Source organism: Callithrix jacchus, chromosome 5, assembly GCF_049354715.1.
Source record: "Callithrix jacchus isolate 240 chromosome 5, calJac240_pri, whole genome shotgun sequence".
NCBI classification, from domain to species: domain Eukaryota; kingdom Metazoa; phylum Chordata; class Mammalia; order Primates; family Cebidae; genus Callithrix; species Callithrix jacchus.
In genome coordinates this window covers 104,891,883-104,909,088 of record NC_133506.1, presented here as the reverse complement: position 1 = coordinate 104,909,088, position 17,206 = coordinate 104,891,883, and the positions used below count along the sequence as shown (strand labels likewise).

Here is a 17,206-nt window from a genome sequence, read left to right as displayed (position 1 = left end):
CAGCTGCCCCATCCGCCGTGCCTGCTGGTTTTCTCTAGCATACTGGAGAAAGACCACAAGTAAATCTGGGTTTCTCAACTTGAGCCTCTGCCATTCGTCTCTTTTCAGCTGGGCCTTGGTCTCTGACAGGCTCCCAGCAGTCAGGTGTTCCTGCCCCAGGATGGGGCCCCGCCCACCTGCTCCCGTCCAACACACTGGCTTTGGCCCTTTGTCCCTGCCCCACTGCATTTTTTATTCTGGACTCCTGCACTCCCTGTTTCTGCACAAGGGCTTCGTCTCACTCTGAGTCAGTGCTGGGAGAGTGGGGTCTCTGGCTCCCTTTCCTCTGCTTGGGACTTAACAGAGAAGTCGGAAAAGGCCACTGCTGCCCACACGTGGTATTCCCTCCCCTTGCTTTTCTTCATCAAGAGCTGGGGAAAGGAACCTGCTTTGCCAGGAACTCAGGTCTGTTCCCTTCAACACAAAAGGGCTACAAGAGTCCAGGAGCTGGACCACATCAGCTGGGAAGGTCAGTTCCCAGTGGTACTATAAGCACCTTCCTCAGTCCAGGAGCTGGACCACATCAGCTGGGAAGGTCAGTTCCCAGTGGTACTATAAGCACCTTCCTCAGTCCAGGAGCTGGACCACATCAGCTGGGAAGGTCAGTTCCCAGTGGTACTATAAGCACCTTCCTCAGTCCAGGAGCTGGACCACATCAGCTGGGAAGGTCAGTTCCCAGTGGTACTATGAGCACCTTCCTCAGAGCCACTTAGAGGAGGGAAGGGCCAGGCACAGTGGCATAGAGTGGGTTCAAAAGTTCTGTTTTTTGGGGGTGTCGCTGCAGACAGTACTGCCTGTCCCAGAAATGGATTTCACACAGACCAGTCTCTCCCAGGAGAGAGGGGAAGCTCTCCTTCCCACTACTTGTTTACCCTTGTCCTAGGGTGTGAGGAAGAAACACGGCTGTGCCCCTTCCTTTCCTTCCCGCCTGCCTTCCCATGGGCTTTCTTGTGAAAGCAGATTGCCTTTGAGAAACCCCTGCAGCCCTGAGCCCACCCTCTGCTCCCCAAGAAACAGCCAGGTTGGAGGGAGAGAACAAGCAGGGGACCAGCCACAGGCTCTATGGCATTTATTCTGCACCCTGGCCTCAACTGAGATTGGGGTTTGATCCTGGGGGAGATTTTCTCTTGTTTACCTTCCTGGTTTGTGAGGGCTTTGCCCCTGTCTTCTTGGCCTGTACTGTGTTCTCTTTCTTCCTGGGTGATAACCATTCCACATTATCCTCGCTGGACAGTTCCCCCTGCCCCCGGCCACTGTAACTGTCCTTACTCTCCAGCTCTTCCCGGCTTTCTGGGCTGGACTCGGACATCCTGGCCAGCTGTCTTGGGCTTAATGATCGGCTCACGTCTGGAGGGGAAGGCTCTGATTTAACTGGGCTTTTCTTCTTAGTCAATTTGCCCTTCTTGGCTTTTTTTTTTAGCTTTGCCTTCTCATCCGTGCCCTCCTCCTTGTCTTTCTCTTTTTCCTTTTTCTTCTTTACCTTCTTGATCACCTTGCTGCCCTGACCCTTCCCTGTGGGGCTCTCAGAGCGCCAGATGGTGATGGGTGCTGCAGAGTCAGGGGTACCAGTGGCCATGGTGGTGCCTAGGTCAGGGGAGGCAGTGGCGGGCCCCACCTGCGCCGGGATAGGAGGCTTGCTTTCCTCCTCCTCTTCCTCTTCTTGATTTACATCATCTGCTCCACACTCATGGTGAAGGGGATGGTGGATCACTGCCACAGAGACAGGTCTGTAGCTTTCACACCTGGGAGGAGGGAGGACGGGAAGTTTGACAGACAGGTGGGGGCAGTGCCCTGTAGAGGTCCCTTCCCCATTAGCCCACTGGAGCTCACTCACCAGCCATACCAGAACCGCTCCACGTGCTCCTCCTCCGGGGTGAGCTCAAAGCAAGGGGACTCGATGACATGGGAGCAGGTTGGGCCAGCGCCCCGGGAGCTGCTGCTATTCTCTGAGCAGTCCTTCTGCCTGCCACACATGGGACTCTCAGTCTGTCTCCCATCACTTCCCCCAGGGACCCAGAGCCAGAAGTCTTAGGGACAGTGGGCTTCTGCGGGGCCTGGCCCAGGCCGCCAACAGACCTCCTCCCCATTGCTCTTAGAGCAGAGCAAGGTGAGAGCTGGGGCTGGGCCAGCAGCACCAGGTCAAAGCTGAAGAGGCAAACCAAAGGTTGAAGGGGGGACCACAATGAAAGTCTGGACGTGGCTCTGCCATGGGTTCTCCAAGTTGAGGGGGGGGTGTCACCTAGAATTACAGTCGCAGTGCTTGACAGAGTGTCGGTGCAGGCTGTGGTGGCCACAGTCAGAGGCGAAGGGATAGATGATGTGCCCAGTGCACTGCTTGTGTTTCCAGCAGCACCTGTCAGATTCCTTGCAGTCACCTGAGGGGGCAGGGGCCTGGGTCACTCAGCAGCAGCTGCAGACCTCTCGGTCTTCCCACAGCTCAAGCTAAAACCTCACCAAATTCACCTGCTGCCACCAGCTGCCCCCACCTGCCCCCACCCCAAGAAGTATTTTGCTTCAGCAGTAGTAACAGCCTCAGAGTAACCCCAGGTCCCAGCAAAATGTCTGGTTCCATGTCTAATACACAGGAGGTCCTCACAAGCCCCCACTGTCCTGTGACTCCCTGTTCCTTCCATTCTCTCCCTCCAGTGGGAGGCCTCCAGCAGCTCCTGCCTGCCCCTCACCCAGCTGCCCAAAGTGAGTGGCGGCCCTGCTCTACAAGGCACCTGGTAGGAGAAGGCCCTCCTACCATGGCACCCCGGAGCTCCAGGAGCAGCAGAGCCGCAGCATCCTCAGTTCCTACACCTGCCCTGTCCCACTCTGACCCCTCACAGCCTGGCCAGGAGCTAAGGCCTGCATCATGCTCATTAGCTTTGGACTGGTCCTTCCTTCCCCATTTCCCCCTCCTCCCATCTCCTCTAAGCCCCTTTTCTCCTCCCACCTGATACTTTTCTCACTGTCCTCCCTTCCCATCCCCTCTTCTTCATCCTTCCCCCTGCTCTTCACTCAGCATGTTCCCATGCTCTTCCCCAGTCCCTAGAGCTCCAGGCTTTCAACCGACCTACCCCAGCCTGGGCACCCTTTTAGGCAGCGCAGAGACCACATCCCCTTTCCCAGGGCACAGGAAGAAGCTGCTGGGGTGAGAATTCGGGGTTAAGGAAGAGCCCTGTAGGAAGGCCCCCACATCTTGCTCAGCTCAATGCCAGTCCTAGAGACAGGAGAGTTTCCTAGGTCTACCCCCACTGCCTCTCCTCTGACCCTGCCTGAGGCCCTCATCTACCACTGGCTGTCCCCTCCTGGCACTGTCTCAAAGGTAAGCCCAAGAGACGACTCTGCCTCTCACAGCCCACGATCTCTTACCAGAGGACAAGGGACCTTACCTCAGGTTCCCTGGCACCCCTGGGGGAGGGAGGGAGCAGGCACTGGCCTGGGGTCCTATGGCTGGCTTACCCTCAAAGAGGCCGTGAGGATTGTGCCTTGGCCAGCCCCCAGGAGGAGTGGAACTAGGGTGAAACCTCATACTGGCCACCAGCCAGGAATGAGCCCAGGCTGTGGATGTGAGTCCAAGTGGCCTCACAATGCTGAGAGGTGAGCCAGCAGCTTGGCCTGAGGCTTACCCACATTTCTCCTTCCTTCCCTTCCCCACACAAGGCTGTGAAGTTGTGGGACCTCACTACACTGCTTACCCATGTGGTGATCTCTGTATCTCTTTCCTCCCGTCCTGTACCCTTAATCTCCAGGGGAGATGAGGAAGGCACAGTGCATGGCAGGACCCTTGTACTTCACCACCAGCTCAGCCTCCCTCACCACTGCTGAGCTGGGCCAAAGGGCAGCATAGTGGCAAAGTGCCCTGAACTTAGAGTCAGGCCTGAGCCCAAGTCATGGGTCTGTCACTTACTAGTCATGTGGCCTAGGGCAAATTCCTTTATTTCCCTGAGCCTTCAGTTTCCTTATCCACAAAATGGGATGGTGGTCATACCTATTTTGCAAGGTTGTTGGGAGGACTCAATTCACATATATCAAAGATACTTATGTGTCCTAGTGCTATACAAAGGAATAGGGTGATTGTGGCCCGAGAAAGGGGTCCCTCTGGCATCTGTAGGGGATGGGTTGAGGATGGGACAGCTGGATAACCCTTCAGGACCAAACACTTCCCTCCCTCCCTGACTCAGGGCCAAACTCCCACCGGCTGCCAGCTTTCCCAGGTGAGGGGTGATGGGGGCCCGCTGGGTCAAAGGTCTCCTGGACCCACCTTCAGAGGAGACGGTAGACACACAAGTGCTGGATGTCACATCGGCCAGCAGATGTCCTCTCTCCCAACTGGGAAACCTGTTTACATCTGAGAGAGGACAGAGTGGCAGTAGTGGCAGCAGCCCCCTCCCTGTGCCGTTTATTCACCAAACATATCCCAAGAAGCGCCACTTGTCAGGTCCCCGCTGCATCCTGGAGATGCAGAGATAAAACAACAGTCCCTGCTTTTGAGGGGTTGTGGGAGGGGAAAGGGATACAGGGGAAGTTCATGACAATAGTGTGATACAGATGCTGACAGAGAGGGAAATGGTAGTAGCACAGGACAAGGGCCACCTACCAAGACTGGAAAGGAGGATGGGGGATTACGGAAGACTTCTTGGAAGGAGCATCACTAGAGTTAGAGTGATTAACAGGAGCCAGCCAGGGTCTAGGCAAGGAGGGACAGCTCCAGAAACTATCCCAGGGTGTGTGGAGCTTGAACAGAGGGTGACCCTGAGCAGACCTCCAACAGGGGCAGCAGCTCCCTCAGCCATCAGCAACCACAAGACAAGTCTGTCCCTATGCCTTTCCGTCCCACAACTAGCTTTGTCCCTTGAGCCACTGGACTTGAGGCCTGCTTAAGGAAGAGAAGCTGATTGCTTGGGGTCTTCAGCAGGCCTTCATGGCTCTTGGTCATCCTCCTACAAGTCCCTGACCAGGTCCTCCACCTGTTTTCCACAGCACAGCCAGTACTCAAAATTTGTGAAACAAACGAGTGAATGAATGAATGAATGACTTTAAGCACTTCCCGGAAACTCCTACAACCACTGTTTCTCTCAGCAGATAATTTCACTGGCATTATCTGTGGAAGCTCCATCCCTCATCAACTTTTCTTCCCCGGGAAAGGGTGTCCCTCCTCCCTCATGCCCAAAGCATCTATATTTTAAGTCCCAGCCAGAATTGACACCTTCTCCGTTTTTACTGGCTTACAGGCTATAAACATCATTAAACAAAACACTCTGTCAATCCTGTTTCACCTGCAACTGCATATCCCCCTCTCAATCCAAATTGATTCACTCATTCATTTAGAGGACGTATGTTGGGTGGCTTCACTCAGCACTAGAAAAGAGGCCCAGTCCCTACCTTCAGTGAGCTCAGTGAGCTGACCTCTTCTCCTCCAGCCTCCTGCAACATGGCAGCCATCAACCCCTCCATGTGAATAGCTTTGGCAAAGGCCACCAGCAGTTTCCCAGTAGCCAAACCCAGTGGCCTTCTTGTCTCATCTCATTTGACCCTGTTGACAAATGAATCTCTTTCTTCTGCAAACTGATCCTTGGGCTTCCATGGCAGACCTCATCTTTCTCTTTCTTCTCTAACTAGCTCTTTAGTTCTTCCCTATTTCCTTTGCTATCTCCTCTTGTTTTGCTGTACACCTTAAATTGGTGATTACCAGAGTTCTGTCTTGGTGGCCTCCTCAGAAGACTCTACAAAAGCATATCCTGGATAATTTCATCAAATTCCATGTTTCCAACATCCACCAATGAAATTACATAAATCAGCCAGGCGCGATGGCTCAACCCTGTAATCCCAGCGCTTTGGGAGGCCAAGGCGGGTGGATCACAAGGTCAAGAGATCGAGACCATCCTGGCCAACATGGTGAAACCTCATCTCTACTAAAAATACAAAAATTAACTGGGCGTGGTGGTCGTATGCCTGTAGTCCCAGCTACTCGGGAGGCTGAGGCAGGAGAATTGCTTGTACCCAGGAGGCAGAGGTTGCAGTGAGCTGAGATTCTGCCACTGCACTCCAGCCTGGAGCCTGGCAACAGAGTGAGACTCTGTCTCAAAAAAAAAAAAAAAAAGAAAGAAAAGAAATTACATAAATCTGTAATCCCATCATTTTGGGAGTCTGAGGCGGGAAGATCACGAGCCACGAGACCAACCTGGGCAACATGGCAAAACCCCATCGCTGCAAAAAAATATTAGCTGAGGCCAGGTGGCTCACGCCTATAATCCCAGCACTTTGGGAGGCCGAGGCGGGTGGATCACGAGGTCAAGAGATCGAGACCATCCTGGTCAACAAGGTGAAACCCCGTCTCTACTAAAAATACAAAAATTAGCTGGGCATGGTGGTGCACACCTGTAGTCCCAGCTACTCGGGAGGCTGAGGCAGGAGAATTGCTTGAACCCAGAAGGCGGAGGTTGCGGTGAGCCAAGATCGCGCCATTGCACTCCAGTCTGGGTAACAAGAGCGAAACTCCGTCTCAAAAAAAAAAAAAAAATACTAGCTGGCTAGTGGTGTGCACCTGTAGTCCCAACTACTTGGGAGGCTTTGGTGGGAGGATCACCTGAGCCCAGGGAATTAGAGGCTGCAGTAAGCCATGATCGCATCATTGCACTCCAGCCTGGGCAAAAGAGTGAGACCTTGTCTCAACTAAAATATATGCCTTTGATTCTAAATCTCCACCACAGCCCCAGTCTACGGATGAGAACACAGACACTCAGAATAAGTAATTTGTCCCAAGATGTATGTTAATAGATGGCAGAGGCAGGATTCAAACCCAGGTCTTCCTGGTTCCATAGCCTATGCTCTTTCTGCCCTACTTACTGTTGGCTGGGGACACATGACTGTAAACAAAGGGTCATTCTGTATATGAAGCTCCATAGCCAAGCCTTAAAACCACATTCTGCTTGAGTCAGCCGGCGAGGTGGAGGTTGCAGTGAGCTGAGAACGCCATAGCACTCCAACCTGGGCAACAGAGTGAGACTGTCTTAAAAAATAAACTGGCCGGGCACGGTAGCTCACACCTGTAATCCCAGCACTTTGGGAGGCTGAGGCTGGCAGACTGCCTGAACTCAGGAAGGAGTTTGTGACCAACCTGGCCAACATGGTGAAACCCCGTCTCTACTAAAAATAGTCGGGCACAGTGGCAGGTGCCTGTAATCCCAGATGCTCAGGAGGCTGAGACAGTTAGAACTGCTTGAACCCAGGAGGTGGAGGTTGTAGTGAGTTCTGATTGCGCCACTGCACTCCAGCCTGAGCAGCAAGAGTGAAACTCCATCTCAAAATTAATAAATAAAATAAAATAAAACACATTCATCTCCATATGCAAAACCTTGTCCTTACAGGCCTGGTGCAGTGGCTCGTGCCTATAATCCCAGAACTTTGGGAGGCCGAGGCAGGTGGGTCACTTGAGGTCAGGAGTTTGAGACCAGCATAGTCAACATGATGAAGTCCTGTCTCTACTCAAAATCAAAAAATTTGCCAGGTGTGGCGGCACACACCCGTAGTCCCAGCTACTCAGGAGGCTGAGGCATGAATCGCCTGAACCCAGGAATTGCAAGTTGCACTGAGCGGAGATCGTGCTACTGCACTCCAGCCTGGGCGACAGAGTGAGACTGCGTCTCAAAACAAAACAAACAACAACAAAAACACCTGTCCTTCCAGTCATCACTTCCTACTACACCTGCTTCTCAGCCCCAACACTGCCAATGCCGCAGGGGCCCCAGCCAGGGTGAGGAACCAAAACTACTCTGCCTTGCTCTTTCAGGAGCCACCATGAAAGAGGCGCACATGCAGGGTCAGAGCCTGTTTACTCTTCACTGACTAGCTCCCCAGGACTTCAGACACCCATCAGCTGTGTCTCCAAAGGAGACCAGGGGAGGAGGGGCAAAAGGGGAGATGAATTTAGTAACTCTCTTCAGAGGTGAGAAAAGCAATCTGCTCTTTAGTTCCAGAGGACAGGAGAGCTCTGACCAGCAGCAGTCCAGAGCTCTTGCAGCGAGTGACTGACACTGCACAATGAATGAGGAGGGTGATAGGGTGAAAGGAAGTGGGAGGCTTATGGTGTTCTTTCCCTGCGAGATGTTAATCGGCGCGCAGATGCCTAACTCAAAACTCACAGGTGATGCTCATCTGTACAGAATCCTCCCTGTGTCCTGCGGGGCCGAGGGGCTCTCCCCGCCCTTGAGGCACAGGGGGTGGGCACCAGAGCAGTCAAAAGGAGTAGGGAGGGAAGGGAGGGAAGAAGAAAGGGGACGGAAGAAACTAGGAAAGAGGGAAAAGGGGGAAGCAAGGGAGGGGCAGTGCGCCCGCGTCTCCTAGGAAATGCCTCTCTGGCCTCGCCCCCACAGAGGCAATTGTGATGTCACGCGTGGAACCCCCAGATTCCTTGGTCCACCCTCAGGGTCGATGGAACGGCCCGCTCCCGCCCCGGCGTCGGGGTGGGCGCTAGTCCATGGGCCCCAGCCAAGACCCGCACTTCAAAAGCAGCGGCCAGAGCCCGCGGGTAGGACCCCGCGGTGCCTCCCAGTCCGACAGCCCAGACTTCCAGCCCAACCCACAGGCGGCACAGCAAGGCGCAGGTCCCCAGCTCTCAATCATTGGCCCGCGGCTCGACGCAAGCCCGCCCCCGGCTCAGCCCTGGGCCCCCGCCTCCCACGTGCACCACCCCGGGGTACACGAGCCAAGCCGCGCCACGCCACGCCCCAGACCCTCTTACAGCGGCGCCGTCTCACATCCCACGAGCGGGCCTTGGGCTCGGTCTTTTCCTTAGTCCACCTTTCAGTTGTGAGCGTAGTTCTGACCCACATCACTCTCCGCCGAAGTTTTCGTCTCCACAGGTCTCTTCTGTGAAGTCCAACCCCGAGCCTCTGCCAGGTCGAGCCCTTGGCCCAGCCATGAACTCCAGTCTAGGCTTCGACCCCACCTAGCCCAAACTCCGACTCATTCTGGCTCAGCCCCCGCCCGCCTGCCCCGCCCCGCCCCGCCCCAGCTGCGTGGTCTCCCCAGCCCGGGGCTCTGCGTCAGCCGCGTTCTTCATCCGGGGCCTCCCGGCACCTCCCAGGCCCCTCTTTGTTCTCCCCGTAACCCTAGAACTTATCGTTTATCGCAGACCTTAGCTTTACAGGCCCAGCGCTCACCATCCATCCCTGGTTCCAGATCGCAGTCCAAACCCCAGATTTTAACCCTGCCTCCAGATCGTAGCCCCAGCTGTTAGCCTTACACCGATCCTTGTCCCAGCCCCATTCTTAGCCCCGCCCCAGCCATTCTCTAAACCGCACACTCCGGCTTTTGAAAAACCGCGCGCTTTGGATCAAGAGACCTTCCAAACAGGCTTGGTGTGAGCAACATGGCTGTTTATTCACTTGGGTGCAGGTGGGCTAAAGCCGAAAAGGGCATTAGCAAAGGGCAGTGGGAAAGGAGTTGGTGTTATAGGTTTGGGTAGTTTTTGGGGGCGGGGGTGTTACAGAGTAAGATCAGTTACAGCGGTGGGGGGTAGGGGGCAAGGAGTATACATGACCGCAAGTTCGATTACAATGGCAGGGTCGAGTGAGAGGTATTTACATTATCATAAGAACAGTTAAGATGGCAGGGTTGGGTGAGGGGCCAGTCCAGGGAAGCGATCAGGGACAATGGCGAACGCAGGCAGTGGGTGGGAGACATCTTCCGAGGCAAACAGGACTTCAGACTTTCAGACTCCAGGCTTGCATTTCGAAACCTGATACCCGCCCGCTCCCCGCCCCGCCGACCCTCGGGAACCCCGCGGCACACCCACTTCTGCCCGCCGGCGAGCGAGGGCCTCCGGGCGTCGCCATCTCCACCCCACGGTCCTGGTTTCGAGGTCCCTCCGTCTACGGAGGAGGTCGGGCTTCCCTCACTTTGTCCACAGGCCTCTCCCAAAGCCTAACCCCCGGGTGAAAACCTGATGTGGGCTCCCAGCCCCAGCGCCACCCCGCAGCGTTCCCGCCCCCGGCCCCTATGGGACACCCTGTTCCAGAGACAATAATGCCCGCTAGAGAGTTGGTTCAGGCCAGGCGTGGTGGCTTATGCGTGTAATCCCAACACTTTGGGAGGCCGAGGCGGGTGGATCACCTGAGGTCAGGAATTCGAGACCAGCCTAACACGGAGAAACCCCGTCCCTACTAAAAATATAAAAAAGTAGCTGGGTGTGGTTGGGCATTCCTGTAATCCAAGCTACTCAGGAGGCTGAGGCAGGAAAATCACTTGAACCCAGGAGGCGGAGGTTGCAGTGAGCCAAGACCTGGCCATGGCACTCCAGCCTGGGCAGCAGAACGGGACTCAGTTTCAAAAAAAAAAGAGACTCCGTTCTGTCTCTGTAAGCTTGTCCCGAGAACAGGGCCAGCTGCATTCATAGGAACCTCATCCCCTCAGGTACAACATACACACTCTGCACATGCACATATCTCACAGCACACAAAAAATCTACTCAACCACACACAGACTAATACAGCATGCACACAGAACACAGAACTCGCACACCCGGTGCAGCACAAACACCACACACACCTGGACTGTGGTGCTGGCTTCACACACAACACATCTGATAACAGGCAAGGCAAGGGTGAGGAGCACAGGGCTGCGAGGGAGCAGACATGGAAAAAATGATGACGAGAATGTGAAAAGAAGTTATCGCCACATCACCCACATTCCATGCCTCACACCCCTCCATTTCTCTCTGCACCAGCTTCCAAAGTCAAGATGGAGAGGAGGGAAAAGGATGGACTTCACATGTTTTTTTCCACCATCATCCACATCTCTGCTGCTGCTGTTGCTCTGCCTGATCCCCACCTTCATTTTCCTCCAGACCCAAGTCCAGATTGGGTAGGGCTGCTGCCCAGCCCCTCCTTCCCTTGGTAGCTCTAGGGAGTCTAGGAACTGCAAGGGAGGGGAAGCCAGGACGGGAAGTGTCCAGAAAAGCCATCCATCCTGGTGAGAATGGAACCGGGCATGGAACAGAGCACTTGCCGACTTGGAGCCAGAATCTGCCTTCTGACCTGGACCCTCCTTAGACTCCCAGGATGACACAAGGCCATAAGTCCTCCCTTGTTGACCCAGATGTCTGAGGTACTTACAGCTATTCTGGAACTCCAGGTCAGATGTCAACAAGGAGCCAGGGTCTTGGTCACCCTTCCCCATACAAAAGTTGATAAACAAAAATGATAGTTAATGGTTTGCCAGGCAAGGTGGCTCACACCTGTAATCTCAGCACTTTGGGAGGCCCAGGCAGGTGGATCACGAGGTCAGGAGTTCAAGACCAGCCTGGCCAATTTGGTGAAACCCCGTCTCTACTAAGAATACAAAAATTGGCCGGGCGCGGTGGCTCACGCCTATAATCACAGCACTTTGGGAGGCCGAGGCGGGTGGATCACGAGGTCAAGAGATCGAGACCATCCTGGTCAACAAGGTGAAACCCCATCTCTACTAAAAATACAGAATTAGCTGGGCATGGTGATGCACGCCTGTAATCCCAGCTACTCGGGAGGCTGAGGCAGGAGAATTGCTTGAACCCAGAAGGCAGAGGTTGCGGTGAGCAGAGATCGAGCCATTGCACTCCAGCCTGGGTAACTAGGAGTGAAACTCTGTCTCAAAAAAAATAATAATAACGAAGGTTTTTTGAGCTCATCTTATGTGTGTATGTTAGTACTTTATCTTATTTTATCCTTATGACCTCATGAACTCAGTATTATCAGATGAGGAAATTGAGGCCCAGAGGATAAGTGATTTGCCTGCATTCTCATACTGAGTGGACAGCAAGGATTCAAACATTCAAACTCAGGTCCTTCTGAATTAGAGCCAGGGTCCCTATCCTCCCTGGACTGTGTGGTCAACCCCTCAACAACAAAAACAACACAACAACGACAAATCCAAAACTCAATCACTTCTTTGTTTCCTTTGGAAAAGTATTTCTTTTCCTTTTCCTTTTTTTTTTTGAGACACAGCCTTGCAGTCGCCCAGGCTGTAGTGCAGTGGCTCAATCGCGGCTCACTGCAATCTCTGCTTCCTGGGTTCAAGCAATTCTCCTGCCTCAGCCTTCCTAGTAGCTGGGACTACAAGCGTGTGCCACCACACCCAACTAATTTTTTGGTATTTTTAGTAGAGATGGGGTTTCACCTTGTTGGCCAGGATGGTCTTGAACTCCTGAATTCAAATGATCCACCTGCCTTGGCCTCCCAAAGTGCTGAGATAACAAGCAAGAACCACTGCGCCAATCAGGCTGGAAAAGTCTTTCTTTTTTATTTTTTTGTAGAGACAGGGTTTCGTCAGGCTGGTCTTGAACTCCTGACCTCATGTTCCACCTGCCTTGGCCTCCCAAAGTGCTGGGATTACAGGTGTGAGCCACCTCATCCAGCCTTTTTTTTTTGAGATGGAGTCTCGCTCTGTTACCAGGCTAGAGTGGAGTGGCACGATCTCAGCTCACTGCAACCTCCAACTCCCTGATTCAAGCTATTCTCCTGTAAATCCCGAATAGCTGGGATTACAGAAGCCTGCCACCACGCCCAGCTAATTTTTGCATTTTTAGTAGAGACACCGTTTCACCATGTTGGCCAGGATGGTCTTGATCTCCTGACCTGCTTATCCACCCGCCTTGGCCTCCCAAAGTGCTGAGATTACAGGCGTGAGCCACCACGCATGGCCTGGAAAAGTATTGCTTAAAGGGAAGGCAAGAAAAAGGTGAAAAAAATGAAAAAGATTCCCCAGTGGTGAAAATTTGGGTATAAGCATGTGTGGGGAAAGGATCAGGGGAAAGGGGTCTCAAAGCCAGCCATTCAGACCTCACCCCGTGAGGGCCTGGTGCAGCCCCCAAACTGACTTTCAGCTCCCAGCCTACCTGAACCTTCCCAGGGGCCCATAGTGGCCAGCATAGCATCCCCACGGGGGGTCCAGTACCAAGATGGCCATACAGTCGTGCCCATTCCATATTCCTCATCCCCAAAAAAGAACTCCAGCCCCTAAAGTGTCGTAAGAAAGAAATTTTAATGCATAAAGGCACAGTGAGAGGCTGGAATCATTAGGCATTCTCATACACAAAGCGTTCAGCAGGCTGAGCAAAAGAACAGGGGACACTTTCCCCCTCTACTGCTGGGCACCCTGAAGAGTCCCCTGAGGAGTAGGGGGCATCCAGTCTTTGGCACGGTGCCTGGGGGCAGGAAGTGACTAGCATGGTCCCAGCTACCCCTCTGGGGATATTGCCACCAAGAGGCAGCTCTTTGGTCTGGATAAAGTCAGTGCAAATGTCCAGGGGTCAAGCTCTGGGGGAATGAAGGTGGCACAGTACCCCAGGGCTGGGCAGTCTCTGAACAGTCTCCTCAACCTCTCATGGGCAACATGTGGGCTTCTTCTTGCCGGCAGTTAGGTAGAGGTTGCTGTCATTACTGCTGATGCCTATAGAAGGATGGAAAATATGTGAAGCAGGATCGGAGACTCACTGTGCCCTCTGCCACCCTCAACCAGGCAGGCACTCACGGACAACATCCCCAATGCGTCGGGCCCCTGATTTCTCCAGCTCAGCCAGGACATTGGCCTCAAAGGTCAGTGCTGCCACACGGAAGAAGAATTCTCGGACATTCTCACCTGACACAAGCAGCAGATAGGTGCTCAGGAACAGTGCTGGGAATTGGGGCATAGAGCACAGCTGGAGGTGTAGCAGTGACAGGAGAGGCAGGCAGGAGTGCCACAGCAGAGGCCTGAAGCCTCCAACTCACCAGTGAGAGATGAGACTGCCCAGTACTCAGCCTTCATCTCCTGGGCCACCTTGAGGGCGTCTTTCTCCATCAGTGCATACTGAGCAGGGGTCTGAGGGAAAGTCAGAATCAGAGGGGGGCATTCCCTCACCAAGAATGGGAAGTCCCCCCACTGGCACACTCACACTCAGGTCCTTCTTGGAACCTACGAGGAAGAGAAGCACACTGGAAGGGTCATTCTCCTTCAGGGCATCAGCCAGCCACTGTCTGCCATGGGTGGTGGAAAGTGAGGGAGGAGTGAGCCTGCTGGGCCCCTCCCGCTGATATTCATATGTCCAGTGACCCCCTCTCTGGTCCTATATGCATTCTTCTTCCCGACCACCCCTCTGTTCTGAACCCTCTCTTCCTGGAACCTCCCATTATATTGCAGGATGCTCACATACTTGGTATGTTCCAGAGATGCCACATCATTCAGGTTGAAGACAATGATGATGGCTGCAAGAGTGGCAGAAACAGCCCCAGGTTGACAGGGAAGCCACTACTGGCTCATTTCCCCAATCATTCCAGCTCTAGATGAGAAGCCATGTACACTCTGAGACCCGCCTACCCCACTTCACCCAGCCGCTTACCTTGAGCTCCTCGGTAGTAGGTTGATGCAATGCATTTGAACCTCTCCTGTCCAGCGGTATCCCAACTGGGAGAAAGAAGGAGTAAAGCACAGGTGTGTGCTGGGGGGTGTGGGTGCTGAGGGAAGGGATGGCTGGAAGGGGTATGGAAGCACTCACAGCTGCAAACTGAAGGGGACGCCCAGCACCTCAAATCGTTCCATCTCGAAGTCCACTCCAATGGTGGCCTTATAATTCTTATCAAAGATGTCTTTGCAGAACCTGAGAGGTTACCAGATGCTCCAATCTGGAGTCAGCCCACCTGGGCTGTTCAGCCCCACCCTGCCCAGTTCAGCTCCAGCACCCCCTTACCTATTAATGAGGCAAGTCTTCCCCACTGACAGGTCCCCCACCACAATGACCTTGGAGATCTTAAATCTGCTGGACACAAGAGTGGGCAAGGGGAGTGGGCAAAAGCTCTTTCACCCTAGGGCGTTCCAGTGCTCCCGACTAGGTCCACGACGGTAGCTGCACCTAAGCTGAGGGACTTATAGACACCAGGTGTCCCAGGCAGCTGCCTGGACAGATGTGCTAGGGAGGAGGAGTGTTTTATGCTCCAGCATCAGAGAGACATGAATTTGAATCTCAGCTCTCACACTTACTAGGTGTGTGACTTTGGACACATTATTTAGCCTCCCTAAGCCTCAGTTTCAACACTTAAGTGAAGTTAGTATATATTTTATTGGGTAGTTGTGAAGGTTAAAATGAGATAAATGTCCTATATTCTAAGACACCCTCCCCCACCATTTTAACATCTCTGAAATCTGAATATATCTTAAGTGATGGTCTTTTACATTCAATAAAGATAATGATAGTACCCAACACAGCCTGGCACACAGCAAATGCTCAGTTAATGATGGCAACTGTTATCAGTATTACCTTTAAAACCCACAATAAGACTCATCCCTGTAAGCACAGCAAGATCCCTGCCCTGGGGCTCCATGGATGCTATGTGGGGATCTGAGCAGGTGACCACCTTCCCATCTCAGACACCTTAGTCTCTACTCAGGAATCCAGCTGCCACCCTTTACCCCACCCCATCTCAAAGAACTCACAACCTTGTTGGAAAGAGAGGAGAGAACACAGCGGCTTAAAGAGGGGAAATAACCATATAGCTGGTAGGGGCTGAAATGAAGCCCCAAGAAGGAGGTTGTTTACCCTTGCTAAGGCTAGTTTCCTGGGACCTCCTCTCTTTGTTATGGGTGTCCCTAACTCACCCCACGGTGCCTGTCCGGTGCTCCTGGCAGGCGCAGGTGACGCGAGGGTGGAAGTCTTTGTGCACGTGCAAAGCGGCCTCCTTCCTCAGGCACTTAGTGGGAGGGATGATAGAGAATGTAGCTTCCGGCTCCTGGCCCTTTCCCACAGCCAAGCAGCCCGGGTAGGGGTGGAGTGCAGGGACCACCCAGAAGCAGCAGGCCTAGCTGGGTGGCAGGGCTGGGCCCAGTCCTCTAACTCGTCAGGTGCCGCCTCCTCCTCCTCGCCCACACCCTGGGCTGTAGACAGAAGCCTGACGTGGCCCTGGCGCCTACCTGGGGCAGCTCCGCCAGGACGCGGTCCCTCCGCACTGGAGCCAGAATGTTCATCCTGCCTGCGGCCTTGCGGGGCGCCTTGAGAAGGAGCCGAGGCCAGATCCGCGCCAGCGACCCGAGCGCGTGGAGACCCGACGATCACCCGTGGCCGGGGTGTCCCGACTATAACTCGGGGCCACGGAGACCCAACAGGAGCCCGCGGTCTCGGAGACGCTACGACCACCGCGGGCCACGGAGATGAAACAATCACCCCGGGCCGGGGCGAGCCCACAATCACTCGGGCCCTGGGCGTCCCGAAGATGACTCTGGGGCGGGGAGACTCCTCAGCCGCCAATTGGGGACGGGGAGTCCCGTCTGATGGGGGCCGAGCCCGCGCAGACCCTACGATTACGCGGGGCCGGACAGTGCCTACAATAACCCGGGGCCGCTGAGACCCGACGTCATCTCGGGACTGAGGCGACCCTACCATAACAGAACGGCCCGGGGCGCAGAGCGGCCCCGCCACACGGGGTCAGTGTGCGCAGGGGCGGCGCTGCCAAGGCCCGCAGGCCGCTGGAGGAGGGGGCGAGGGGCCCAGTCTGGCTGCAGGGCCTCGCGTCCCACTCCGCTCTGGCTGCGCGAACGCTGTAACACGATCCCCGGAAATTCCTGGAGAAAGGCCGCCCCCTGCCCCTCTCCTGGCCGCTGCGGGTCTCGCAGCCCGCCCTCGCCTCCCTCTCCTCTCCTCCCCTCTGCGCTGCCCAGCTCAGGCTCCCTCGCCTGACGCCTCACCGGGCACCGGGACCGCCCCCAGCCAGGCTGGAGCCTATCCAGATAGGAACTCCCCAGCCTCCTCGCCCCTGCACTTCTAAGCCGGGCTGCGCCTTCATGGGGACCTTACCCAGCTGAATTAGTGATGGGGAATCGGAGACTGCTGCGTAGCATCTGGCGATGCCAGGAACCCGCGGGGAGGGGAAAGGGGGAGAGAAGGGGCCCAAGGAGAGGCGGCGCTTCTCTCCTCAACTCCAGGCCCAGGAGGTGACTCACAGAGTCTGCCCCGTTTGCCCTTCTGCCCTGGGATGTGGGAGGGGGGAAGCGTTTGAAGGGGTTGCCAGGGTTAGAATAAGGTGCCCACCGAGGAGAGAGACGTCTGAAATCTGGCATCTTCTCCTTCAAGGCTGCTGTGGAGATTGGGAGGTGGAAGGGCTGAAGATCAAGCTGCTTCCCTCAACAGAGGATAAAGAAGGGCCAAGTGGATCAGGAAACTCCGCTCTTTGGGGTG

General features: G+C 54.7%; 2 protein-coding genes across 29 annotated transcripts; both read right to left on the bottom strand.

Moving 5' to 3' along the window:
- Nucleotides 1-1,093: 1,093 nt before the first annotated feature.
- Nucleotides 1,094-9,304, bottom strand: PROCA1 (protein interacting with cyclin A1). 14 transcript variants are annotated; one of them, XM_035300953.3, is made up of 7 exons: nt 8,169-8,355; nt 6,874-7,014; nt 4,289-4,375; nt 3,102-3,167; nt 2,279-2,414; nt 1,874-2,002; nt 1,094-1,781 (listed from the first exon to the last, which is right to left on the bottom strand). In XM_035300953.3, exons 4-7 carry the CDS (start codon nt 3,139-3,141, stop codon nt 1,127-1,129), a joined length of 960 nt encoding a protein of 319 aa, XP_035156844.3. In that variant the 5' UTR covers nt 3,142-3,167; nt 4,289-4,375; nt 6,874-7,014; nt 8,169-8,355; the 3' UTR covers nt 1,094-1,126. The 14 variants fall into 14 exon arrangements, with proteins under 14 accessions (XP_035156844.3, XP_078230110.1, XP_035156837.3 ...); XM_078373984.1 differs by lacking the exons at nt 6,874-7,014; nt 8,169-8,355 and adding an exon at nt 9,163-9,304; XM_035300946.3 differs by lacking the exons at nt 6,874-7,014; nt 8,169-8,355 and adding an exon at nt 8,768-9,023 and having other exon boundaries at nt 3,102-3,170.
- Nucleotides 9,305-13,025: 3,721 nt separating this feature from the next.
- RAB34 (RAB34, member RAS oncogene family) lies at nt 13,026-17,174 on the bottom strand. 15 transcript variants are annotated; one of them, XM_078373990.1, is made up of 12 exons: nt 16,826-16,888; nt 16,569; nt 15,946-16,023; nt 15,634-15,725; nt 14,729-14,794; nt 14,537-14,638; nt 14,381-14,445; nt 14,195-14,246; nt 13,937-14,018; nt 13,773-13,863; nt 13,534-13,641; nt 13,026-13,452 (listed from the first exon to the last, which is right to left on the bottom strand). In XM_078373990.1, exons 1-12 carry the CDS (start codon nt 16,867-16,869, stop codon nt 13,385-13,387), a joined length of 849 nt encoding a protein of 282 aa, XP_078230116.1. In that variant the 5' UTR covers nt 16,870-16,888; the 3' UTR covers nt 13,026-13,384. The 15 variants fall into 15 exon arrangements, with proteins under 15 accessions (XP_078230116.1, XP_008995438.1, XP_078230112.1 ...); XM_008997190.5 differs by lacking the exon at nt 16,569 and having other exon boundaries at nt 13,534-13,677; nt 14,729-14,797; nt 15,946-16,158; XM_078373986.1 differs by lacking the exon at nt 16,569 and having other exon boundaries at nt 14,729-14,797; nt 15,946-16,158.
- Nucleotides 17,175-17,206: the final 32 nt, after the last annotated feature.

Excerpts from the sequence above, each read along its gene's own strand:
- PROCA1 (XM_035300946.3), bottom strand. The coding sequence starts at position 8,858 with ATGTGGGTCAGAACTACGCTCACAACTGAAAGGTGGACTAAGGAAAAG. Across the intron at positions 3,171-4,288 it reads GTCTACCGTCTCCTCTGAAG|CAGCTTCTTCCTGTGCCCTG; the intron begins GTGGGTCCAGGA and ends TTCTCACCCCAG. Across the intron at positions 1,782-1,873 it reads GAGCGGTTCTGGTATGGCTG|GTGTGAAAGCTACAGACCTG; the intron begins GTGAGTGAGCTC and ends CCCTCCTCCCAG.
- RAB34 (XM_035300941.3), bottom strand. The coding sequence starts at position 17,088 with ATGCCAGATTTCAGACGTCTCTCTCCTCGGTGGGCACCTTATTCTAAC. Across the intron at positions 14,795-16,825 it reads CCCATCACTAATTCAGCTGG|ATTTAAGATCTCCAAGGTCA; the intron begins GTAAGGTCCCCA and ends TGTGTCCAGCAG. Across the intron at positions 14,446-14,536 it reads GTCCCCTTCAGTTTGCAGCT|TTGGGATACCGCTGGACAGG; the intron begins GTGAGTGCTTCC and ends TCTTTCTCCCAG.